General features: G+C 38.0%; 1 protein-coding gene across 2 annotated transcripts; it reads right to left on the bottom strand.

Moving 5' to 3' along the window:
- On the bottom strand, window positions 1-26,525 carry LOC131144394 (uncharacterized). Of its 2 annotated transcripts, XM_058093024.1 has the most exons (4): window positions 26,064-26,525; window positions 24,659-25,638; window positions 24,463-24,561; window positions 1-389 (listed from the first exon to the last, which is right to left on the bottom strand). In XM_058093024.1, the coding sequence occupies exons 1-3, from the start codon at window positions 26,149-26,151 to the stop codon at window positions 24,469-24,471; spliced, it is 1,161 nt and encodes a 386-aa protein (XP_057949007.1). In that variant the 5' UTR covers window positions 26,152-26,525; the 3' UTR covers window positions 1-389; window positions 24,463-24,468. The 2 variants fall into 2 exon arrangements, with proteins under 2 accessions (XP_057949007.1, XP_057949006.1); XM_058093023.1 differs by lacking the exon at window positions 1-389 and having other exon boundaries at window positions 24,249-24,561; window positions 26,064-26,400.
- Window positions 26,526-26,721: the final 196 nt, after the last annotated feature.

Raw genomic sequence — 26,721 nt, 5'->3', positions numbered from 1 at the left:
TCAACCTAATAAAATGGATTTTTTTAATATGGAATCGCCCTCCAATACAATAATTTCCTCAAGCAATGAACACAACATGAGAAACCAAACTCTGTCCCAAAGAACCAAAATAGGTAAAGCAAATCTACACACTGCAAAACTAACAAGAAAAACTAGGACATTGAGACTGCTGCTAATCTTAACAGTAACATTGCTGCAAGCTAAGCCGATTTATGTAGTTTGGCCTTGAGCCCATTATTCTTAAACTAGAAAACAAAAATTATACCACGCAAACATCAGGAACCGAAACCCTTCTTAAACTATTACAAACTGAGTTCACAAACTTCAAGAAAATTGAGACTGGTGCACTGAAGTCCACTTCAACAAGGAAATTCTTTCTGCCACACTAACTGTTTCAGAAAGTCAAGTGTCAAAAAATAAATAAGGAGATTAAAGCAAATCAGAAGTAAATTCAAATCTCAAGAAACTGTGGATAGATAAAATTATCTCAAGGTAAAATTAAAAGGATAAGCTTCTTTAGAATTCAAGTCTATGGGGCCAAAAAAGGTTCAGGCTTCTGCAGATCCATTTTTGAGGCTTGCATATTCCAAATTTTCTCACCAGAAACTTAGTTTTTGTATCAGATATTGATATCGAAAGATCATATAACTCATCAATTTAATGGCTTGCCTGCAAAAGGATCAGTGAAGGTCGACAATAGAGGTAGAAAGCTGACTAGAGGCAGAAGGGCTGTGCATCCCCATTCCAATCAAAACAAAACTTGCATTAGTGCCCTATGAATGGATTTCCCTTTTTGCACAGCATTTGATTGTTTGGCTTCCCTAGTGTGTCGATTTTCCTCATTTTCTTTTCTTTTTTTGTTTTATTTGTGTTGGTGGAGGATGCCTCATTTTTTTTTATTGTAGACCGAACACATCAAGGGAATGCCAAACAACAATGGAAACAATAAAAAATAACACAGCCCTCACTATAATGTATAAAGAAAACTAAGGATTACAAAAAAGTCCACCCAAGCAGCCCACTTTGCCAACTAGAAATCATAGTTATCCAACAAGTCATGACAGCTTGAAGGGGCAAAACCATTCCATTAAAAGCTCTCCTCGTCCTCTCCCTCTCCCTCCACACCACCCAAAAATAGCAAGGAGGATGCCTAGTTATCCTCCTAGTGCAATTCTTTCTCTGTTTGTTTCCCTAACTTTTTTGTTTATCCAAGAAAAACTAAAGTGCCTATACAGGGTATAGGATTCTTTTTCCATCAGAAGAGTATCCAATTTTGAAGGCAGCGAAACTTAAATTGTGAAAGGATCAAACTATGAAATTTGTGCCAGTAACATGTAAGATGGATCAATGGTTAAAGGTGGAATAGCGTATGTTAGAAGGTGGTACAGATCTTAGCATCTCAAAATAATACCGTTTTTTTATTAGAAGGCAACAATGAACAATGTGTTCAACATGAAATACTGAAACACAAGTGTTCTTAAACTGAAATATTAAAAGTGATGCCCGCATAAACCCAGAAATAGTAGGTCCTGATGGCTGTGATTCTTGTGACTTGCCAAAAAGTAATGCAGTTCTCAATTCTAAACTCCTTTACACTCTGTTTCAAATGTAAATCACAATAGAATTAATTTGAAAATGAAGTTCTTGAGTAGAATTAATTTAAAAACGAATTCACCTGCTTATGGACTGTATATTAAAATGCGATAGTCAAATGAGTTCTCATGTTTGAAACATGATTTGTTAGCAACTGCTCTTAACCCTCCATTTTGTGGAATTAATTCACAAACCCTATCAATTTTGATAGGATTTGAAGTAAGAGGACTCAGTTCAACGATGTGTTAATTAAGACTCACGCAATTTGCTGAGCTTCCAAATTAGAGGAAATAATAGATTTCCAAATTAATTCTGCAAATTTTTGCAAAATTCCTTTGCTCCTTAATTATAAAAGAAATAAAAACTGGAGAAAATGTTGACATCTGAATCTCACAAGTCGACAGGACTCTAGGCCACTTAAAAAACCCCCTGCCTCCCCTCCCTCCAATCGAACTCTAGGAATTTAAACACTTAAAATAATATAAATGTTTATCTGACTGTCCAGGCAGTCATTAAAGAAAGAGCATTTGCAGAAAACTTCTAGGTTTTTTTAAGACATTATCAACTACAATAATTCAACACGAATGGTAAAAGCATAATAATAATAATAATAATAATAACAATAATAATAAGGAAATGCATTTGCAAAAAACTTCTAAGTTATTTTTAATACAATATCAACAACAATAACTCAACACAAATGGTAATAAATTGTCAGTAAAAGTAACGACCAAGGTTATGCTCAAACTAAACTAACTAAACTGAGACATGAGACATTTATAGAAAAGCAAAATGAAAAATTGAGCAGCGTTTGGTTCAAGGAATCCTAGATGCATTTGGCACCGATTCCAAAGAATATTTTTCTTGGAATGTGGGATTCACATTGATGCAGGACCATTATCCATTGCAACTTTTCAATTCAACTCTAAATAAAACTAGTAGAGAGGGGGCTTTCATAAGCTTGAAATGCTGGGAAATCAAGTAAACTATTTTTAGAAACCTTTTATAATAATTTCTTGAGTAAAAACATCCTATAATTTTAAACATATGATCCTAATAAAAATAGCATAAAAACAAAAGTAGGAACTAATTCTTCCTGTTGAGTGCATCAACCTCTCCTAGATGGGGAAAGAAAAGAAGTTGAACTCGAGTTAAGGCAGACATGCACAATAACTAACATTACTCTCACCTTCATCCCTATAATACTCAAGTGCACTCACAATATGATCACTTGTGGAGCTCTCTACAGTCATAGGTCCAGTTTCAGAATCTTTGGAGCAATAAGAATTTTCCTCTTGCCCACAACCATGGCTATCAAGCAAATAGCATTCAACCTACTCTGAATTAGCAACTTGACGGGGCGGTGGCTCATGTGAAACTAACATCTTCTTAATGGCAGCATGAGCCTTCATAGGTCAAGCGATAACAATTTTCCTCTTGCCCACAACTATGGCATTCGCGAATAGCACTCAACCTACTCTAAATTAGCAACTTTACTCGGGCAGAAGGTGTCTCAAGTGAAACTAACATTTTCTTATGAGTATCCTTCCAATATTTGCTCTTTTTCTCAGCAGTCCTAGTAAAAGCAAAGGCTTGATCAACTGAGTCAAAGTCGAGTGCTTTCAGCTCAATGGGTAATCCAGGGTGAAGTCACCCAATGTACTGAATAGTATGTTGCTGTTCATCTTCATCAAAAGAACATTGAATGACCAATTTGTAAAAACTCTTGCATGCATCTACCAACATCTCTATCTTGTTGAGCCACTGAACATAGTCTGAAGTACATCTCCGAATGATAAGCAATGGAATGAATTTTTTCCCCATCATATGCCTCAGACTCCAATCAGTAATCATGTATTTAACTCTAAAAAAACACAGGTAATGAACTAGAATGCCACCAGCTACATGTGAAGCCCTTGAGACAAATGAGAAATAACTATTATACCAACTTTTTTCTCCGGGCCAGACATCTCAATAGATAACGATGTTTTGAATTTGAATAAACCAATCAAATAACATCTCTGGATCTCCCCTTTTGTGAGCTCAAGTAAAGTGACCCTGATTTCCATAATATGACTCGTAAAAAGCTTGCACTGGAGGAGGCATATGGTGGTGGACACAAACAATATTTCAGTTGCTAGAAGGAAAAGTAGTGTCCACAACTGCCTTTTGTTTTCAATCCGGATCAATAATGTTTAAAAGAGTGCAAAACTCAAGAAAGCAGCAAACTCCTGATTTAAAAGTACCAACTTGAGAGCTCAAAGAAGAATCTTGTGAAGCCAAATGGTTAATTCATGGATATGCCTTTCCGTTCGTTCCCTCCACCCATACATTTGGACAACTCTGTGAATGGGATCAGTGTTGCCAATTAAGGGAGAACTACAATTTCTGAGCAAGAGCACAAGACTGATTATGACAAGTATTGTTAGAGTGATGATGAAGGGCTCTTGTTGCTTCATAGAAAGGCATCAGTGGTAAGTGTTGGCTTCAATTTTTGTTTCTGCTTCTGTTTTTGCTACATGTAACAGCGATGATGTTTTTTTTTTTCTCCCTTTTTTTTCTTTTCCTACTGCTGTGAGTTACTAATACAGGTGAGGAGGGTAGAGAAAGGGGCGAAAATGGTCAGCGGTGAGGATGGTGGTTTTTAGATAATTAAAGAAGATCTATTAAGAGAGAGAACATAAACAAGAAAGGAGGGCAAGAAATCATAGAAGAAAATAAAAACAAATATTAAAGACAACGCAGACCACAACTGCCCACCACCTAAAACAATACCTAAGTCCAAACAAAACCTCACCCAAGGAAACCTCTTTTCAGTACTCCCCATCATAATTGATGGAACACTGCAAATTAGCCAATTCCCTTTGCCCCTTCCCTAGCCTTAATTTTGCCACCATCCAAGCAGACTTCTTTCCCTGCTGAATAAGCTAATCGCATGCCATTTTTATCCATCAAACATTTAAAACGAGACACGTATCTCATTCTGCTCAATCTTGTAATCTACCTCTTCTATTTCAACATTCCTTGAACCAAGAACTCTAAATTTTCCATTGGAGATGAAGACTGCAAGGAATGAACACCCATAAAATCAGAATTAGCTGATCCATAACCAAGTTCACAAACCTCATCTATAGGTTGGCCCCTTGTCACAACCAAAATCACTAAACACATCACTCCTCATCTAAAAATCTTTTCAAAAGGAGCTTCCTTACGAACCTTTTTTAACCTGTTTTCAGCCCATTCGAATCCTCAATGTAAATTTACAATCACTACATATTTTCAAGAACTTAACTGGCCTCCCATCTGCCTTTGAAAGCCTCTCAATTGAGTCATCTCTCTTTTCCTACTCTTCTGCCTCCAACGAGTGTACACCTGTGATATTGCTGACCTTTCAGCAACTAATGATTTTTTTACCTCATATATCCTCGCCTTCTTGTGACTGGAATTTGCACCATCTTGACTCCCAATTTGAACAGCTATACCACTATCCTCCATATGTACCTTCTGACAATCATCCTCCACAGAGATCCCTCTGATAAAGTCATTAATCTTCAAGATATCCCTTCCACCATCTCTCAGCCCACCAGGAAAAACCTCTGGTTGCTCATTCGCACTGACCACCCCATCAGAGAATAGGTACCACAAAGATGTTTCTCCTCAACCCCCTCGCTTTGACCAAGACCAAGTCTTCTGTACCAATCCATTTCAACACCAATTACCACATGAGCCTCTCCCACGCCTTGGGCCTGGTTGCAAGGATATTTAATTGTAACCATGGGCTGCCCATTGAAATTATTGGGCTTTGGGCCTGATTTTCTGTTGTGAGAAACTTGAAAAGCCTGAGATGTGTATTGGGCCTGTTCCAGAGAAGATAAATTGGTTGGAAGGGGCTGCCAATTGATTTAGTTGGATCTAGCCCAGCAGCACCCATGAACCAATCCAAGCCCATTCCATTATTCTAGGGATCCCAGTCTTTAGCCCCCTACCACATCACCACATCAGCAAGAGACTGCACCTTGCTTTCACAAGTGCCACAACACCACCCACCCTGCTTGACCTTTGGCAACGAATCTCTCACAAAAGCATCCTTCCAACTCCGATCATTTGGTTGTTTGGACTCATTCCCAACCTTTCTCTTGGGGTTAGGAACCTTTTGCATCCTCCAAACCTACTCAGAAGCTTCAACGAAGCTACATCAATTTTCCCCTTTTAAGCCCCATGGAATGAAGATAAGAGTTCCTTTTGTAGTGATTGCACCCCCCATTCTGAAAACTTACCTTTGCAATCAATCCATTCGCCACCCACAAAAGCATTCTGCCAAATATTTTCTGATGAGAGATACACTCCAAAATATAGAATAAGACAAACTGCATGCCCGTCGGGCAAAAGAGTGATCCAAATTGACTCCTAAGTCAGAATCTCTCCTCCAATGAACGAAACCTCCTTCAAACTTTTCCAAATGCATATCGAAGGTATTTTCAGTATGCAACAGTTTGAGGAGATTCTCCCCCATACCTTCTTTCAATCAAATCAGAACTCATGAGAAAGCAAGGGTGGGAGTGAGGGAGACACGGCAAGGATTATTAATGAAATGATAATAAATTTACTTGAACAGAACTCCTTGAAAGAATCATGTCAAAGAGTGCAAATTAATAGAGTATAAAGTAGAAATACAATTCACAAGCTTAAATAAAATAAAAGAGAAAGAAGGAAGAAAATAGCTCGAAAAGAAGGAAGAAAATAGCTCGACATGATGAGGACGGAAGTGACGCAAAAGTGATTTTAGTTTGTTAGGAACCCTGCAAGTTTCAGTTAAAATTCACAAGCCACCTATGACTATCGTGATTTGAGTTAAAATCGCAAATCCTAACAAAAGCAGCAACAACCATGTTAGATAAAAATCCTCTCTGATACCATGTGATGCAAGACAATGCAAGTTAATTTCAATTCAAATCTAAATAAAACTAGTGCATAGGGGGCCTTTTATAAGCTTACAATGCCTGGAAAATAAGAAAAAAAAAAAATTAGAAGCCTGAACAAACTAAATCCCAATTTCTTAAATAGAAATATCCTAAAAATTTAAAGACATGATCCTAACAAAGACACCCCATAACTTTAAAAATAAAATGAATTCTCCATATTGACTGCATCACCAGTGTTTGAGTTTTGTCCTAGGAATAATGATCAGATAAATATACAAAAACAAAACCAAGCCTTAAGTCCCACTAGGTGGGGTCGGCTATATAAATCTATAGTCCCAAAATATCGATAAGTTACAAATGACCAAAGAAGAAACATTTAAATTTTAAAAAAAAAAAAAATGCTTTGAGTCTCACACAGTTTTCACTCATAAATCCCTGCTAAACCCTTACCGAGGAAAAGACAAGCCTATCAATACATTATAAATGAATTATTTAAGAAATGAATAATTTTAGTGATGGTTTTTCAACTAAATTCAAATCCTAACTTTTCACCCCCAACATACCTAAAAACAAGGGCTTTTTTTGGGTATTTAGGAAGTTTGAGCACTCACCAAACTAAAGTGCTTTCATTGGTGAAAGGCACATTTAGATGTTGTGTTAGCAAATGAGGTAATTGAAGATGCAGTTAGAAGAAAGACGCGAAGCTTGATTATGAAATTGGATTCTGAAAAATCCTATGACTGAATTAGTTGGGGTTTCTTGGATAGAATTGTGGACGGAGAAGGTCTTGGAAGAAGGAATATGAAATGGATTCTACATGATTTTCCCAGTCTTAGTAGATAGGGGAGTCTAAGTCATGGTTTCAAGCTTCTAGGGGTCTAAGGCAGGACAATCCCCTACTCCCTTTCCTTTCTAATATTGTGGCAGAAGCTGTGGGCAGGATGATCACAGAGGGCTTGAAACAGTCTTGGTGGAAAGGACTAAGGTGGAGATCTTTCTTTTGGAGGACAGGAGCAGCTTCTCTGAAGTGCTGACCATTTTACAGGTCTTTGAGAAGGTGTCGCATTTACAAATGAATTGCTCTGAGTGGCATTGTGGGTGCACTGACCCAGGTTGTTTTGCTAGGTTACCAGGTTGCAATGTTCTAAGTTGGCCTTTTACCCACTTAGGAGTCTGATGTAGGACAGCGACAGAGAGAGAGAGAGAGAGAGAGAGTTGAAAGGCAGAAACAGAGAGAAGAAGAAAAGAGAAGGAAAGGAGGAAGAAGAGAGAAACAGCTGCTGGACAGACAGAAGATAAAACAGAACAGTTAGAAACAGACAGAGGAGAAGGAACAAAGGAGGAAGAAGAGAGAAACAGCTGCTGGACAGACAGAAGATAAAACAGAACAGTTAGATACAGACAGAGGAGAAGGAACAAAGGAGAAAGAAAAAGGAGGAAGATGAAAACAAGGGAGAGAGAATAGATCTAAAAAAGAGGGAGAGAGAGGCTGCTCTGTGTGTGTGTGCGTGCAAGAGAGAGAGAGAGAGAGAGAATGAAGTGAAACTCAATTAATCATCCAAAGTTTCTTATACTTGCCTCAGACGCCAATATTTATAGGCAACTAAGAAACCTTACAAAATAACCCCAAAACAATCAAAAAAACATAAAATAACCCCAAAATAATTAAATATTAGTAAAATAAACAAATATCCCCAAATTTGTATAAAATCCCTAATTTTTAAATCTTCAAAAGAAATTTGGTCATTTAGAATTATCCACAAGCAATCCTCCATCAAACTGCCAATATAACTCAAGTTTTACAATTGCGCAGTAGCAACAAGTCAACATCGACCAGGCAGCAAACCAAATAGCTTGCATAAAACTTATGGCATTCTCAAGCACCATAGGTAAGTAGCAGAGAGCTCCTTCAACCAAAGGAACTCAAAAGCTTCAAATCATCCATATGGTGATTTGCAGGTGACATTACGAATGGCAACAGTATAAAAGCTTGAAGTTGAGAAGCACTAGTTGATCTGGTGAAGTCACCTGCAAGCATAAGGCTCCAGTATCCTTCTGTAAGGTAACAAGTCCTCCAATAAGAAATTACTAACATCCAAATCTACTGGCGAATCAAGTAAATATGCTTTTGGTCCATATTCAAGAATGACAATAAAAGTTTCACCTGATCTGGTTAAAGAACACGTGGAGAGAAGAGAAAGAGAAAGACAAGAAGAACAAAGTGATGAGATTACATATTCAATGTTCAGAGAAAAAATCATCTCAACGAGACTCTTAATAATAGGTCCAGCAACCAAGGAATCTTGAATACAGTCTAGAGCAACTAGTGGTTGTTCATTCAGAGTTACTAATTGCCAATTCTAGTTCAGAAATTGAGTCATCAAGAGGCATCTGTGTACTTGACAAACCATTGTGAATTTCCATCCCAAACTTCATTGCAAGGTCCAGGAGGAAAAGATCCTCCTATAAAAAGAACAAACCAAAACAGACTGATAAGAAGGAACATTCTATAGCTAAGTGCATATGCTACTCGTTACTGTGAACTAAGATTTATGCTTAAGCACAAGAGACTAAGCATGCAAATATAAATTCTTTGCATGTCTTTAGTTTCTTTAAGACTCAACTCTCCAACCTGGCAACCCCATACCACTGCTCTCCACTACCACTTGTATTGCCTCACCGTGCAGCGCTGACGAGCTTCACTGTCAGCTTTGGCCTCTCCGATCATTCATTCCATATGACAAAGCACACGGATTCTCTTGTTATGTCTTTCCTCTCTCGTGCAAAACAACTTCCACTCTCACGAATCCCCCTATGGCTTCAAATGTAGTAGGAGATGTCAAAGCTCACGTTTCAGATCGAAGGGAAAATCTCTGACTTAAGATTGGATAAGGTGAGAGATAACCAGTTTCTGTTTGTGCTCAAGAAAAATCCATCTCAGTCCAGATGGACTAACTTCTGAAAGAGGCAGTTCTCTGCTTCGCCAATGGTCTTCCAGATTTCATTCAGCTGGTTAGGGGTTTCTCGAAAGGTCTGTATGGGAAATATGATGTATTGGATGTCGATAAAGCGTACTAGGGTGGGGAAGCTTTTGGAAAGAGAGGCATGGAATGGTCAGAATTTCTGTTTTATTCCTGGTGGCTCAAAAGGGGTTGGCTGGTGCAGCTTTGCAAGCAAGTTCTGAGAACTAGCCAAAGAATTTGAGTTTCAATCGTGAGGCACAGGTGTGAGAAGCCCTTCTGTGCCCAGATTGTGGAGTCAAGTGGTGTTGAAAGAGAAGGCAGGTGAAGGAGAAGGCTGTGCAAGCAAAAGCTTCAACAAGGAAAGATGGTTGCTGCAAATGGGATAGATGAGATGTGCAACTGATGAGGGACCGAGCTCAGGTCGAAGATTGCAGGGGAGCCAATCCCAGATGACACACGTTTTTATTGTTCAGGCAGTCGGGTTGACTGAAACTGCAATTGTGGCTAGGGTATTGGATGAGGGCACACAGCTCCAGTTGAGGCGGCTAGGGTTATGGCAGTGGAAGAAGAGGATAAAAATTCTGGGCTGGGCAAAAGGAGGAGCCTAAAATGAGCTTGTTTATCAAACAGGCCCAGTGTATTCAGGGCCCTATTTCTGATGCCCATCATAAAGGAAAGGTTTATCAGGTCAATCATAATGGGCAGGCCCAAGATGTCCAATACTTAAGCCCCCAATACACAGGTGGAGAATATAAGGAAAAAGGATTTTCACCATCTTTAAACGAAGGTCATAATCTCTCTCTATTTCCCCAAGTTCATGTGGAACAGATCATATCGTGGAGCAGGTACAGGAAGTCAGCAGCTCAAGTAATAAGTCTCTTGATGAAAAAAAGGAAATAACTAATAGAGTTAAAGTGGTTGAAGATTCTAGTTTTGCAGAGGGACAAGAGGAAGCCGCAACACAGGTTTACAAAGGTGATGGTGTTATGGGCAGGATATCTGCTGCCTCAGACCTTAAGAAAGAGGGATCTAAGGGTCCCAAGGTTTATACTCATCAGAAGATTGTGCAGATGGATACGGTAATGAAAAAAGTTGGTCAAAGAAAAGATAAAGCACCCTGGTGAGGTAGCGCCAAAGATTTTAAAGAGGAACTTAAAAGGAGAGTTGGTTATCATGAAAGGAAAAAAATTCTAAGACGATGGCCAATTCATGTGATGGGGTTAGCAAAGGAAGGAGGAAATGAAATGGGGGGATTTATCAGATAATGAAAGCAATAGTCTTAGTGAGTTTGACTGTGGGGGTTACTGTTGGATTAAATTAGGGAACAATACGGATATGTTTCTGATTCCAGTGACATTCTAGGGGGCTTATCATATTTGCATCCATCCCCATTGGAAGGATTAGAGTGGGTCTCTATATTTGAAAATGACGGTTTGGTTAATGATCTGCAGCGCAAGGACAGTATTCAATCAACACCAATGGAGGAGATTTCAAGGAAGGATTTAGAAGTTCAAGATCTCATGGATAAATTGGGTTTAAAGTTTTAGGATATTGGGGGAAATGAAGTGTGTTTGGATGGGTGTAAAAACAGAGCTAAAAAGGGTCAAAGGGAGTTACCTAAGTTGAAGTGTTTAGTGAATTATGAAGGGAAAAGGATTGAATAGGTGGTTCCATGTTTAATTGTTAATTTTTATTTTTTACTTTTTCATTTCTTTTTTTTTTTTATGGGGTGGAATTCTTGTCCATTTTTGTTATAGCTTCTCTTTCTATATCTAGTATACCTTTTATTATCTCCCCCCCCCCCCCCCCCCAAAAAAAAAAAATCATTGCAAGTTAGCATCTAGGTCTAGTGACAAGAGAAGGTATATTTCCGGCCTAGTGGTACCATCAATTATGTCCAAGGCCACTAAAGACAAGTCTACATTCTAATCTTGGAAAGAACTGTCTCACTTCCTAAAAGGAATCAATTGAAAGGTTTGAAAATTGTGCACCAGTTATTCGCAAATCATGAACAAAGTGATGACATTCAACTACACAATATTCATACAAGGATTTTAAATACTGAGGTAATTATTTTCAACAGATTAGTTTTCTCCTGAACTTGGACAAGTTTATGGCCATCATTTGACCACTTAGAACTTGCATTAGGTTGATGAACTCCCTAACATGGCAGTTGATGTTCTTGTGATAGGAAACTTGAAGAAACCTTTCAACTTCCTAAGCTATGTGATAAACCTCAGAGAAAGTGACAGTAGTCTTTCAGTAGGAATTTGACTTTTAATTTCTTGCCTCAACCCTTTTTGAACATAGTAGCAATCTTAGTACTTTTATCCCTACCACACCTAAACAGATGATCATTAGATTAGCAAAATATTCAGACACACTAGAAGAAATTGTATAAAGTTATACCATGGATCTAGTAGTTGTCCCCAATAAGAACTCAGGACATATTTTATCCTTTAAAAGTCTAGATTCTTCGGGGAATTTCTTGTGCAAAACTTTCTTTCTGATATGATTCATGAGCAATGTTTTCCCTTTTGCCTTTTATTCTTTAATTCTGAAAGCTAAAGTTCTTTCAAAGATCAGGGCTTTTTCTTGAACTGCATCCTTAAGAAAATCAACACTAATGATTTATCTCAGAAGAGAAGAGCCAACAAAACCCTGTTATAATTTGGAACATTTGGTTGGAAATAAAAAATAGGATCCTAAAGATGTTGCCACTTCCAGCAGTATGCTTTGGAGCACAGTGTCTTCCTTGCATCCTTTTGATGCTTCACAAATAGATTCTTTCATCATTTTTTTTTTTTTTTTTTTGAAAGAATTGCAGCAGGATTGGTCGCAGTACTTAATTACAATTGTTGTGTATTTACTTTTTTTTAGCTGCTTTCCTTTGTAATGGGAGGATATGTTGTTCTCCATAGTTTTTTCTTTTCTTTGTAGTACTGTCGTTTTCTTCCTTTAATATAATTCTTTTATACCCAAAAAAAAAACTTGGGAACTGACTTGGTCGTTTTTCCAAATGAAGATCTTATAAACGACAGGGCAGAAATGGTCAATGGTTGCCAGAGATGAAGAGAGTGAGGATGGGAGAGAAGAAAAGGAAACAAAAAGTGAATGAGATAAAGAATTATCAATCTTGTTAATTGCAACTATGCATGGGTTTTTAAATTTTTGAAATAATAGTGACCGCTCCTTCGTAATCATACTAGACAGAGATACCCACCTGTTTAAACAGGAATGGGATGCAAATGAATAGCATTATGGAAACCTACAATATTCCCAGGAACAGGAGTCCTAATCCTAAAACATGACCAAACATGGGAAATTCAAGGAATCAAAGAGGAACCAAATTACATGCAATATTGGTGAGTCCTCCATGCCAGATCGAGATACCAACATGTTTAAACAGGAATGGGATGCAAGTGAGTGAAGAGCATTGTTGAAATCTACAATATTTGCAGGAATGGGATTCCTAATGCTAAACCATAACCAAACATAGGAAAGTTTAGGAATCAAAGAGGAAGCCCAAAAATCTATCATGGATGCCACAAACCAAAGGCCTTGTAAAGTCATTCCCACATGAGTTAGGTTTGCATAATCATGTTCATATGGTTATTTCTCCTTATAATCCATCATGTAAGTTGAATGCTCCCATTTTTTACCCAAAATGCATTTAGTATGTGTTGGTTTGTGTTGTTTCTGATTTCCTTTTAACTTTTTAAAAATTAACCACGTGTAAAATATTCAGAAACACATGTTTCAGCTCCCAAATGACAATACATTTCGAAAAGACTTTAAAACCAGGTTTCACCTGTTTTTGAGAATATAAACATTGGAACATGGAAACAGAAACAAAATAAACCAATATGTCGCCAAGAAAAAAATCTTTACCAGCAACAACCAGTGCTTTGCTCCTTAAAACAAAAGAGGAAAGGAAGGCAAATTCTGGAAGGGACCAACCCAACAACTTCATGATCATTCCATTTTAGGGTAAGTGTAATTGGAGCAAAAAGTAGTTTATCATTCATATCTCAGTTGACACTATATCATTAGATCTTCCTTATACCACAACCAAATATTATCCAAACACAGCAAAAAAAATTAGAAATAACAATGGCTTGTGCTTCAACTACGTAATATAGACCTCATTAACTTCTAAATTGGTTTGGGTATGTCTTCCATCAGGACTTAACACGTGGACGTAGAATAATAGTATCAATACATGGCCAAAGTTAGAAAGCTAAGCTTGTCTCCACATGGTCAGAGCTTGCTCTTAAAGGAAATAGTCAACATATTGGAGCATCTACAAATAGGCACAACAACATACTAGCGGAATCATGATCTACCTGTAGATGCATGGATGAATATTTCAATGAGCATTTATTAAAATGTCAAGTTTTATGTTGCCTTCTTCCCCTTTTTATATTGTGGAGCAGGGGCACTTAGGTCATGGGAAGAACTACACCAATTTGGAAACTATGCACGCAAAACCATAACTCATCATAAATGTGGTCTGCCTCACAATAGATGTGATAGATTTAATGGTTTCAAACCTTCAGAGTTCCAAGAACCATTCGGATTTCTTGAATCATCAAATTCATATACCAAAGAACTACAACCATATCACACATGTCCAAGGCTAACCACCCATATGCAATCATATCAACTCATGGCAAGATTCAAAATTCAAAGCTCTTCTCCTCACCCAGATAGCAGAATGATGCAGGACAGCATCAAGGATCTGCTGCCTAGGGAAGAAGAAGAAGATATACTTGGGAGGAAGGAACACACATTAATTCTCAATGGAATACGCATTAATTTTCAATTCAAATTCAACAATACCCAACCTCCTACAAATGTTATAAACAGGCCCATAAAGCACATAATCGTAATACAAGCAAACTAGAAACACATAATAAACAACTAACTAACTAAGCACGTCTGGGTTTAGCGCAAAATAATTCATTGGCCCTATTTTTGACATAGGCCTCCAAATTTGGCCAAAATGATCCATCCAAAATACCCAATTCTCATCCAACATGAATTCCCTCCTTCCAAAAAGAATTTGGCTCCATCAAGTTGGGGAAAGTACCAAGGACTCCATCACCATGAATAGAGACATCTTGCTTCATAAGGAACCAGTTGCACGCTTCAATTTGGTGAGTGGAAGAGCTCAAGATGCCATCAACTTATACTTCTTCTTGTCAATGGAGCGGGAATAAAAATTATAATATCCACCATGCTTAAACCTCCTATCATATTCATGGACAGCCCAAAAGAATATAACAAATCTTGAGAGCAAGGATATCACATTGCACTAACTCCACAATTGAACCAATGTTGATGGTAAGTAAGCAACAACCATGGATCTTCAAGTTGGTGTCGTTCACCCAAGCAATTTGGAACGGATTAGGATGAGGTTGGACTTCCAAATTTAACTTCTTCACAGCTTCTTTAGAAACTACACTTGCAGAACTACCAAGATCAACAACCAAAGTAAAATTGCTTCTGACAAATCACCCAAGTTTGAAAGATGCTAATTTGCCTCTGATTTTCTTTTTTCTTAACCCTCACAAGAAGAGAGCATGTCGGAGTATTAATGAGATTTTCATGTAGCCATCATCATCCAAGTCATTTGGAATTTTTGTTTCAGCTTCAACTACTTGAATGCTATCTTCTTCATCATTTTTTTTTTTTCTCTTTTTTTTTTTTTTTTTTTGAAACAGCCATGACCTGGTTAGGAGATTATGTAGCTCGATGACCAAAATTTAGACATTTGAAGCACCAGATTGATGGCTGGACCTTAGAAGTTGATCCAAAATGCTCAAGAGTCCTCCAAGGGGTATTAGTCTGAACTCCTTAACCCAATTGCTCAACTGAATTCTTTTCCACTTGGTTTCTCAAACCGAAGGGTTGATGTAGCTCTAGGAAGATTAAGCTACAAAATCCTCCTCGATCTGAGTTGCAACCTGTACTGCATCTCCAACTATAACAAGACAACATGCAGCAAGACTATCATCACATCCTCCTTCCATTCTATGTCAGCACAAGTAGACAAATGATAGAACCTACTAGTGTAATCACTGTCTCTTCTTCTTGCATCAAATCAAAGAATTGCAGATGAGCACACTGTAATTGGGAGGTACAAACTGCTCCTGAACTGCTCATTTCATCTCATCCCATGTTGTAATCTCACTAAATCTCCTAAAATCTACAGTTTTTTAATCCGCCAAATTTGACTTTCTAGCCTCATTCATGCCATGCCATCAAAAATGGTACTCCAAAGAATATATCCAATCATCAAATTCATCAGGAGAACATCACCATTAAAATCTGAAAGTTCTACTTGAATTCCCCTACTCAAATAATCATTTCAGCCTTCAGGCAACTCAAAACTATGACGAGCAGCAGCTACACCACTTTCCTGTTTGGTAGGAAAGTCCCTGGACTTCTTACCAAAGGCTGCAACTTCGGTTGTTTGCCTATTCAAAGGATTAGTAATAGCCTCCAATGCATTCTCTATGTTTTGTACCCTACTGGACAAAAATTCCACTTATGCACAACTCAACATTAGTCACCATGCTGCCCATCTATATATATACTGCAATTATTTATCACTATGGATCCTATAGACAATTCACTAAGAGTCCTCAATCTATTCAAACAAACCACAAATTTCACTCTCAATTTTTCAAGAACAATCCTCAAGTGAAACAAATCCTCATAAACTACTTACAAATGGCAGCAATCTGGTCCAGTTGTGATGTTGGTGGCACTGGTATATCCTTCAAAATGAGTACTGAACCCAAGTAATCAACCTTTTTCATCAAATAGCTTAACAAATTGGAGGTTTTTCATTTCTGTAGGAAAACTTCATAATACAGTGGCTGGAAGCAAATTTTTGCAGATTTTGGAAGTTGCAGAAGAGGGGGAAGTCGCTAGCAGCAAGTTTCTGGTGTTGAAACTTCAGGCAAAGTCAGGCGGGTAGTGATGGCAATGGTGGTGGTGGCGTGATAAGAAAAGCACAAGAAACAAGGGATGTGAGAGGTATGACAGATAGGGAATGTGTCTGGGTGGCACACAGGCCCACCCCGCTCATTGGATGGACATGAAAATTTGGGAAGCGGCCTTTCAGAAGTCTCTTGTTGATGGTACGGATAGTGTTTTGATATGTTGGCTGGAAGTTACGATTTGAATTCTAGAGGCATGACATACTTCCTCTTTTTTTTTTTTCGAAAAGTTGCAGAACAGTGCTATTTGCAGACACACTAGTCATCGGTTTTTGTAGGATATTGTTGGCTGCAGAGGCAAAATTACTGGGCTGACAAAAGCAGAGAAAAAAGAGGAATAGAGAGGCGGAAATAGAGAGAGAGAATTGAATAAGAGAAATAGAGAGAAGAGGAAGAAAGAAGAAGGGAGAAGAATAAAGGCTGCTGCAGGCAGAACATCAAGCAGGTTAGAATAGAGAAGAGAGACAACACAGGAGAAAGTTCAGATGGAAACAAAGCACAGGGAGAGAGAGAGAGAGAGAGAGAGAGAGAGAGAGAGAGAAATTGCAGAATGGAGAAAGTTCAAAAGGAAAATCAGAGATGGAGAACAGAAAACGAGAAAAAGAAGAAAGAATAAGTTGAAAATGGGGAACTGAAGAAGAAGCACAAAGATTGATTTTGGGCTCTGATACCATATGATGCAGGACAAGAAGAATCAGAGATGGAGAAGAGAAGAAGAGAAAAAGAAGAAGAAAGAATGAGTGGAAAGTGGGAAACTGAAGTAGAAGCACAAAGATTGATTTTGGACTTTGATACCAAATGATGCAGGAGAAGAAGAAGAAGAAGAAGAAGAAGACATTAATTCTCAATGCAAATTCATCAATAACCTCGCATGGCATTCACAGACTTTATGCAGATCCTATAATACAAGAAATTACACACCCCCCTAAAGATACATTAAATACAAACACACCCCCAAAACACACAAATACTACAAACAAGCCCCCAAAACACGTAATGCTATGACAAGCAAACTAAACAACATACTAACAACTAATTAACTAAGCACATTTGGGTTTAGGACCCAATAGTCCATTGACCCTATTCTTTGACATAGGCCTGCAAATTGAGTAAAAATGTTCCATCCATCTCTCTCCGACATGATTGAACAACATTTTTCTACCCAAAAAAATACATTACTTAATCATGGCCCTCCATTTCCACATTCCTCATCAATGGTAAAAGGTTATGCCCCACAACATCATGGCACTCACTATTCTTCTTTATTTCTGATTAGAAAAACAAAAACTCAGGTCTGTTAAGAAAGGCTAATTTGTTGAGCAAACTTTAGGCAAACTGTTATTTAAGGTGAGGGGCAGCAGTTGGGCCATTAGCAGACCGTCAAGGTGTGGCTGAAGACACAATCAAAATGTAGAATTTCAGTACTTGACAGTTGCAATGCATCAGGGAATTAAATATTACTCTCAATATCAGCTACAGCTTTTGGTACTGCAGCAAACATTCTGTCCTAACTGTAGTATCAAAAACAAGGTTCCTAGCTCCTTTCTCAGCACCAGGTGGAGTTGTCAATGGGAGATTGTTGTCCAAGGTGTAGCAACAATCAGCCCATGTGGAAAAGGCTCCACGTGTTGGTCAAGTCATAATAAAAAATGAGACAATTGATTGCTAATTGCAATTATGAAGAAACTAAACTTAGTGCTCAACCATTATGCATGCTTCATCGCGCAAAATGGTGCTTCATCCTCTAGTCCAAAACTTTTATAAAATCATCCTTCCTCTATTTTTGAAACAAGCATGTTTGTTACTTTCATTCAGTCACCTTGGGATGTAACTAACATAATGTTTCACATATTATTTACTTGCTTTCTTTTTATGCCAACTAGGACGCTTATGGCCAAATCAAATAGTTAGACTTACATTCACAATGCTAGTTTAATCAACTTGCACTTAATTGGCTTACTTTTTATACTTATGCTTATAGCATAATTCATAATATCCCCATGAGAATCCTTGAATAAATCTTTCTTATTGTCAAATAATTTATATTAGATTACCATATACTTAAAATCTTAAGCTCTTAAGTAAAGGGGCCACAATGAATATCAACCTTTAACATTCCCCCGCACATGCAGCCCGACAGCACATGGAGTGATAAACACAGAAGATAACACTCTGTTGACTGGTGTGACTCATGAAGCTGAATCAATTTTATTTGTTGCTATTCTTTAGGAGCTAAATTTGTTTTATTTGTTAGAATTATAACCATTTCTTCATGCTGATTTTTAGGCACTTAGCTGTTATGCTCAACAAGTAGCTGTTATGCTCAACAAGTAGCAGATTTTTCTGCAATTCAGTTTTCATTATGCTGTATAAATAGATAGTTTGTTGCTCAATAAAAATTAGCCTTCTGCAGTCTCTAAATCAGCTTCTCTCATTATCCTTAGTCTCTGCTTTTTTTTTAAATATCCAACAGATGGGTATCAGAGCCATAGTCTTGAGGGACCTATGACATTGAGAGAGCTCAAACACAACCTATTCAGAATGAAGTTAGTAAATTCATTCACTGCAATTGCACCTCCAGTGTTTGATGGAACAGATTATCAGATGTGGGCTGTTAGAATGGAAGCCTATCTTGATGCTAATGATCTATGGGAAGCTGCTGAACAGGTATATGAAGTTCCACCCCTGCCAAACAATCCAACTCTTGCACAAATCAAAAATCAAAAGGAGATGAAGCAAAGAAAATCAAAAGCAAGAGCAACCTTGTTTGCAGCAGTCTCATCCACCATTTTTACCAGAATAATGACACTGAAAACAGCCAAGGAAATTTGGGATTTTTTGAAGCAAGAATACGAAGGAAATGAAAGGGTGAAAGGGATGCAAGTGCTGAATTTGATCCGAGAATTTGAGATGCAAAAGATGAAAGAATCAGAAACAGTCAAGGAATATTCTGACAGACTTCTTGGCATTGTCAACAAGGTAAGACTCATTGGTACTGATTTTTCTGATTCTAGAATTGTTCAAAAGGTCCTAGTCACAATTCCAGAAAAATTTGAGGCTACAATTTCATCTTTGGAAAATTCAACAATTTCATCTTTGGAAAATTCAAAAGATCTGTCAAGCATTACCTTGGCAGAATTGTTAAATGCACTGCAGGCACAAGAACAAATGAGGCTTATGAAGCAAGAAGGAACTGTGAAGGGTGCTTTTCAAGCCAAATCACAGAACAACAATGGTGGAAAGAACAACAATGGTGGCAAAAACAAAAAAAAAACATAACAAAAACAACAGGCCTGGAGGTTATGCAAGCAACAATAAAAATAGCCAAAGCAGCAACACTCGAGTCTTTCCACCTTGCTCCTACTGCAAAAAAAAACCAATCATCCACAGAATAAGTGTTGGTGGAGGCCAGATGTAAGATGTCACAAGTGTGGTCAGTTAGGGCACAAGGAAAGGATATGCAAGACTCAACAACAAGGAGAAGCCAAGGCTGCTGAGGATCAACCTCAAGAGGAGCAGTTGTTTGTGGTATCATGCTTTGCCACCAACAGCTCCACAGAAAGCTGTCTTATAGATAGTGGTTGTACAAACCATATGACTTATGATCGAGAGCTCTTCAAAGAGCTTGACAAGACTACTATTTCTAAAGTCAGAATTGGAAATGGAGCACACATTGCAGTAAAAGGCAAAGGAACAGTAGGGATTGAAGGCCACACAGGTCTGAAATTAACTTCTGATGTTTTATATGATCCTGAAATTAATCAAAATCTTTTAAGTGTTACTCAGTTGTTGGAGAAAGGCTATAAGGTGTTGTTTGAAGACAAAAACTGTGTGATTAAAGATACAAAAGGCACAGAAGTGTTCAAAGTTCAAATGAAAGGCAAAACCTTTGCCTTGGATTTGATAAAAGAGGAGCAGGCTGCTGTACACAAAGAAGATAGCAATAAAGTGCTTTGGCACAAGAGATTGGGGCATTTCCATCATGCCGCTCTACTTTTCATGAAGAAGAACAATCTGGTAAAAGGCTTGCCTGAATTAGAGGAGGAGTCTCCTAAATGTGCTGGCTGTCAGTATGAGAAGCAAACCAGGCTTCCTTTTCAAAAAAACAAGGCTTGGAGGGCTACACAGGCTGCAATTAATACACACAGATGTGGGAGGACCAATGAAAACACCATAATTGAATGGCAGTAAGTATTATATTGCTTTCATTGATGATTACTCAAGAATGTGCTGGATTTATTTTATAAAGCTTAAATCTAAGGTTGCTGACATCTTCGGGAAGTTTAAAGCTTGGGTTGAAACTCAAAGAGGATGCAAAATGCAGGTGATCAGGTCTGATAATGGAACTGAATATACCGCTGAAAATTTTAACGAGTTTTGTGAAGATGCAGGCATCGAACATCAACTGACAGCACCTTACACTCCTCAACAGAATGGTGTTGTGGAGAGGGAAAACTGGACAATTATGGAGATGACAAGGTGCTTGCTTCATGACAAAAGGCTGCCAAAGAAATTTTGAGCCGAGGCTGTAAATACAGCAGTTTTTTCTGCTAAACAGATTGCCAACAAAAGCTTTGCTGAAAAAGACTCCATTTGAAACATGGTATGGCTATAAACCAAAGTTGCTTAATCTAAAGACATTTGGTTGCCTATGTTTCTCTTACATCTCTCAAGTTAAGAGAGACAAATTGGACAAAAAAGCTGAATCTGGGATTTTTGTAGGCTATAGCTCATTTTCAAAGGCCTACAGGATCTACATACCACAAAAGCAACAAAGTAATTGTCAGCAGGGATGTACAATTCCTTGAGTTAGATAACTGAAATTGGGAGAATGACAAGAAGCTTGAGGTTAGGGAGGAGAGTGATGATGGATGATGAACCTGTTAGAGGAACCAGATCACTCTCTGACATTTATCAAAGGTGTAATGTTACTGTAATGGAGCCTGCGGGGTATGAAGAAGCTGCAACTGATCAGAAGTGGAGAGCTGCAACGAAGGAGGAGGTAAAGATGGTTGAAAAGAACCCTACATGGGAGTTGGTAGACAGACCTAAACACAAGAAAGCTATAGGAGTCAAGTGGGTTTACAGGACCAAGCTCAATCCTGATGGTTCTGTAAACAAGTACAAGACAAGACTTGTTATCAAGGGATATACCCAGATGTTTGGGGTAAATTTTTCTGAAACTTTAGGCCTAATTGCCAGGTTGGATACCATAAGGATGTTGCTGGCTCTTGCTGCACAAAAAGGCTGGGTTATACACCAAATGGATGTTAAGTCAACCTTGGAGGAAGAAATCTTTGTGGACAACCAAGCTGCAATTTCAATTACTAATAATTCACTGTTCCATGTCAAAATAAAACACTTCAAAATAAAATTTTATCTTCTAAGAGAGGTACAAATGGAAGGAGAAGTGCAGCTGATCTACTACAAAACTGAAAATCAAAGTGTTGATATCCTAACAAAGGCACTTTTGAAGATTAGATATGAATTCTTGAGGCAGAAGCTTGGTGTATGTAGCTCCAGAGTCGAGGAAGAGTGTTGACTGGTGTGACTCATGAAGCTGAACCAGTTTTATTTGTTGCTATTCTTTAGGAGCTGAATCGGTTTTATTTGTTGCTATTCCTCAGAAGCTGAATTTGTTTTATTTGTTATGATTATAACCATTTCTTCGTGCTGATTTTTAGGCACTTAGCTGTTATGCTCAACAAGTAGCAAATTTTTCTGCAATTCAGTTTTCATTATGCTGTATAAATAGATAGCTTGTTGCTCAATAAAAATTAGCCTTCTGCAATCTCTAAATCAGCTTCTCTCATTATCCTTAGTCTCTTTTTTTTTTAAATATCCAACACACTCATTACAGGGAACACAATAATTTTTTTTTAAAACACCATACAATAAACATAGGCAACAAGACTAGAACCCAGGACCTCTTGGTAACTAGCTCTGATACCATGTTAGATTACCACTCTCACCTAAAAGCTCAAGCTATTAGGTTGTGGGCCAATAATGTATATCAAATTTTGTAACAACATAGTTTAAAATTTTTTAACAAATTATGATGCTTGAATAAAATCTTAATTGAAAATTTAGTTTAGAACTTGTAGCAGATAATAATGCTTTCTTATTAAGGATGATTCTTTCTGATGCATAGGCTTTCTACCCCCTCAATTTTGAAAATGCTTGGTAATGTAATGAACACCTGAACTACTCTTGATTCATGCTTGTTACTTCATTTGATCGAAATTATCCTATTCTTTAATGGATTATTTGGCTGATTGGACTCTTGCTCTCTTGAATTTTTGGTTGATGAGTTTGCTTAGGGAGAGCATTTCCTTTTTGCTAATAACAGAAGGGGGAGATAAGCTAAAAAAATTGTAAACTTTGTGGTGCTGCAGGATAGGAAGGGGCAAATTAGAGACGCTGATTAAGGGTCAGGGTTTACAGCAGGGAGCATTAAAAATATAGAGTTCAAGGCTTAAACATCAAAGATAAAGAGTGAAAACAATTCACCACTTAACATCAAGGGAGGCCGATAACCTTGTCGTATTCTTCATATAAATGAAAATGAGGATATAATAAATATTGAACCCTGAACAAAATTTTCCTTTGCTTATAATCACTATACCCTTTAACTTCTTCTCCTAATAATTCCCAGGATATCTATGAATAAACGCCTTAAATTAATAAATACCAAGTGCCAACATCAAAATTTATCAAACTCACGGAAATCATCTCACTGCAAGGACAATCTCCAATAAATTCTTATTTCCCCGTGAAACTAACACAAAACACGTGCTATAGCACTTGATTTCTTCTATAACATTAAGAGCTCCTCCATTTTTCATTTATGACTCATCAGTCAAGGAGGCAAGTAGTGCTAATGACGTTTCATTTCCATTCGCACACACAGTTAATGTGGTTGGTGCTTCTCACAAGAATAACAAAAGCACACAGATAATTAGCAAGACAATGAGCTAAGGCAAATACATTAGCAGTTGGATTACTGCAACATTTGAAAATTCTCAAAAAATCTCCACTTATTACTGCAGAGGCCCACAGCATTTAAAGTTATTAAATTTGCCAGACTAATCAAGCCAAAAGCACATAGTTACACAAGCATTGCCAGCTTGTTGGACCTTATAACTTTCAATTAGCACACGAGCATCGCATGGTAACTTGAAATATACAACAATGAAATAAACCATGAACTGTGGCCACACTTGTTATGTGCTGTAATCTTTTCATTTTCAAACTAACTGCCTAAAAATCTTATCATCTTTTTCCGATCTATTTTCATGACAAAACATTGTCCACATAGCTAGCGCAGTCCTGCATATTTTAAGTGCATATAAAATTTCTACACAAAACCAAGGCCACCACCATAGAACTCAGTGACCAAAAGCAAAAGAATTTAAACATCAGTTGTTGGGCTGGTAGAGTTTAGTTGGCAGAGGAAAAAAAAAATGGAACTGATAGTTCTCATTTGAGGCCAAAGTAAACAAACTAAACCAAAGTGCATTCCTATATGCAAGTTCATAAATGCTATGAATAGAAAGTAACTCAAGACAGAAGATAACTCCCAAGAACAATTTTCCAATCTGTAGTCTTGGACTAGTATCATCATTAAACTATCAATAACATTGTCACTTATAACAATAATCAATAGGATAACGGGTGATGCAGAACACACAACATGGAAATAACATAGCAACAAAGAGTTCATCAATTGGCACAAAAATATCCTGAAGGTTAAACAGCTATTTTGTTACTGAAAATTTTGCTACTTCTTAATATCCATTCATAATGTAAAAGCGAGACTACACACATTTGGACTTCTGTAACAAGTGAAGAACAAACACCTTGAACAATCAAATTACTATAATGCACCAAACACTGCAAGACTACAAAAGAAACATAAAGGAAAAAACAGAAACAGGTTATGTAATTATTAGGGATCGATAAATTTATGCTCACCAGAAATTATCTATTACTGCCTGTTAGCACATCAAAAAGTCCACAGCAACTCTTCCAGAAAGTGGTTTGCTCAGATCGTGGAGCTGAAGCTACCAGGGGCTGCATGTTGTTTCAACAGAAAAGAAAATCAAATCACAAGAACATATGGGCCAAGCAAGAAAAAAAAAATTTATTAGTGAGCAGGGGGGAGCAAAACCTGATTTTCAGAGCATTCAGGAGTCTCTTCAGAACCTTGTGTGGGTTCTGCACCATCACCTACACCAACACTAGGCACGTCTGATGGTGGCAACAGTTTATCTTCATTATCAGCTGATGCTGAAACAACCCCACTTGAAATTGAAGATACCCTGACATTCTCATTTGAAAGAGGGAAAACTTTATCATCATGTTTCTTAGATGTGGAATCTATTGTAGTCAGTGAATCTGCAGTAACCTCGTGCAATGATGGCAACAATTTCTCATGTTCCTTTGAACTAGTATCAACCCCATCAGAAACCTTCAGATTCGGAACTGGAATGATTTTGGTATCAAAAGCTGCCTCTTCAGGCAAAGAATGGGCAGGCTTGGTTGACTCAGCCAAAGGACCAGTTTCCAAAACCACATTACAAGCCTCCCCGGGGGGAACAACATCAACAACCTCAGTCATAACTGAAGCGTCAGCAGGTGTTGTTTCCAATACAGAATTGTAACTGTCGTCCTTTGACTTCCTTGCCACATCAACAACCTCAGCCATAACTGAAGCATCAGGAGGTGTTGTCTCCAACACAGAGTTGGAAGCATCGTCCTTCCACTTCCTCTCATCATCAGAACTACTGCTACTGCTGGTGCCCCCATCATCCCTGCTGGTACCCCCATCATCTCCAAACGACCCTTCATCATGTGACTCTTTCTCAAGCTCAACATACTCAATACTAATGTTTTGCCTCTTGGAGCTCTCCTCAGGCTTCAGTTGCGGAACAACATCAACAACCCCCTCACCCCCTTTATCTTGACTGGCTTCCTCCATGGATTTGTTCTCAGAGGCAAATGATTGAACAGATGAAGTGTCCGTCTTATCCTCCTCGCCCGCTGCCTCTCCAAACGGACGCTCATGGTGTTGGTGGTCCTGAGATGCAGGAGAACCAACTTCGCCACCATCACTCTCTTTCTCATCACGCAATTTCAGACCATTATTTCCTACCGCCATTTGATTCAACAAGATAAATTCAGACAAGCGAAAGAAGACGCATTACAACATGGCCAGCGAGCTAAATCAAAGACAAAATTGAAATGCCAAATGAAAAGGGTAGAGGCTAATTGAGAGACGTATAGGCGCACTAACACAAACCCATCGAGCTAATTCAACGATAAACTCAAATCATTACATAAACATAAAAAATTAAAAATAAAACATCAGAGATTAACATAGAACTGGGTATGCTGACACTCACACGAATGAAGCTAATTTAATAAGGAAAATCAAACCATCACCCGGAAATGAAAGACCGGGATTGAGAGACAGATGTACAAATATGAACTGCTGATGAGGTTGCCAAGAAAAGGGCTTTTCCTAAATCAGAAAAAAAAAAATTAAAGGAGGAAAAAGCGAAAAGCAGTAGTACCATGAGAGGTGTTGGCGGAAGAGTTGATGTTAGCTCGCTTTTCCTTCTTTTTCTTGGCAGCTTTTCTCTTCTTTGAACCTGATGGCATGATGGGTCCTCTTGGGGCGTATCAGATCGTGGGTTGTCCCCTCTGCTTGTCCACTGCAATCCCTCTCTCTCTCTCTCTCAGCTTCCTCTCCTCTCTCAAAGCGAGTATAAATGTCGGATGAATATAGAAAGAGGGTTATGAACCTGAAATGGGAATTTCCAGATACATAATTGAAGACGGAAGCGTCATTCGCGGAAGTGAGTGTTTGGAAATGGGGAGGCGGGACGCTCGTTACGAAATTGGGTATGACGTTTATGTCGTCATCATTAAATGAAGAAGACGAGCATGTGTGGCGTGCAATTTGCCACCCGCCCTAATCTATTTTGGATCCCTTCCTTTTTTTGAAAAAAAAAATTCTCTCTCTCTCTCTCTCCGTCTTATCATTTTTTTTCAAGTATAAAAGATTAGAGTTTTTTCCCATTTTAATATTAAAAATAAATAAAATATAAATTAACACTCTGGTTGGAAAAAATTTTCCCAAAGTAATGTTCACGTAATCTCGCAGTTTCATGCTACAAGATTTAAACTGATGGGGCCGCTCTGCCTTCGACGCATGACAAGGAAATAACC

Source organism: Malania oleifera, chromosome 12 (assembly GCF_029873635.1).
Source record: "Malania oleifera isolate guangnan ecotype guangnan chromosome 12, ASM2987363v1, whole genome shotgun sequence".
Lineage (NCBI taxonomy): Eukaryota > Viridiplantae > Streptophyta > Magnoliopsida > Santalales > Ximeniaceae > Malania > Malania oleifera.
This window is presented reverse-complemented; position numbering and strand designations above follow the sequence as displayed.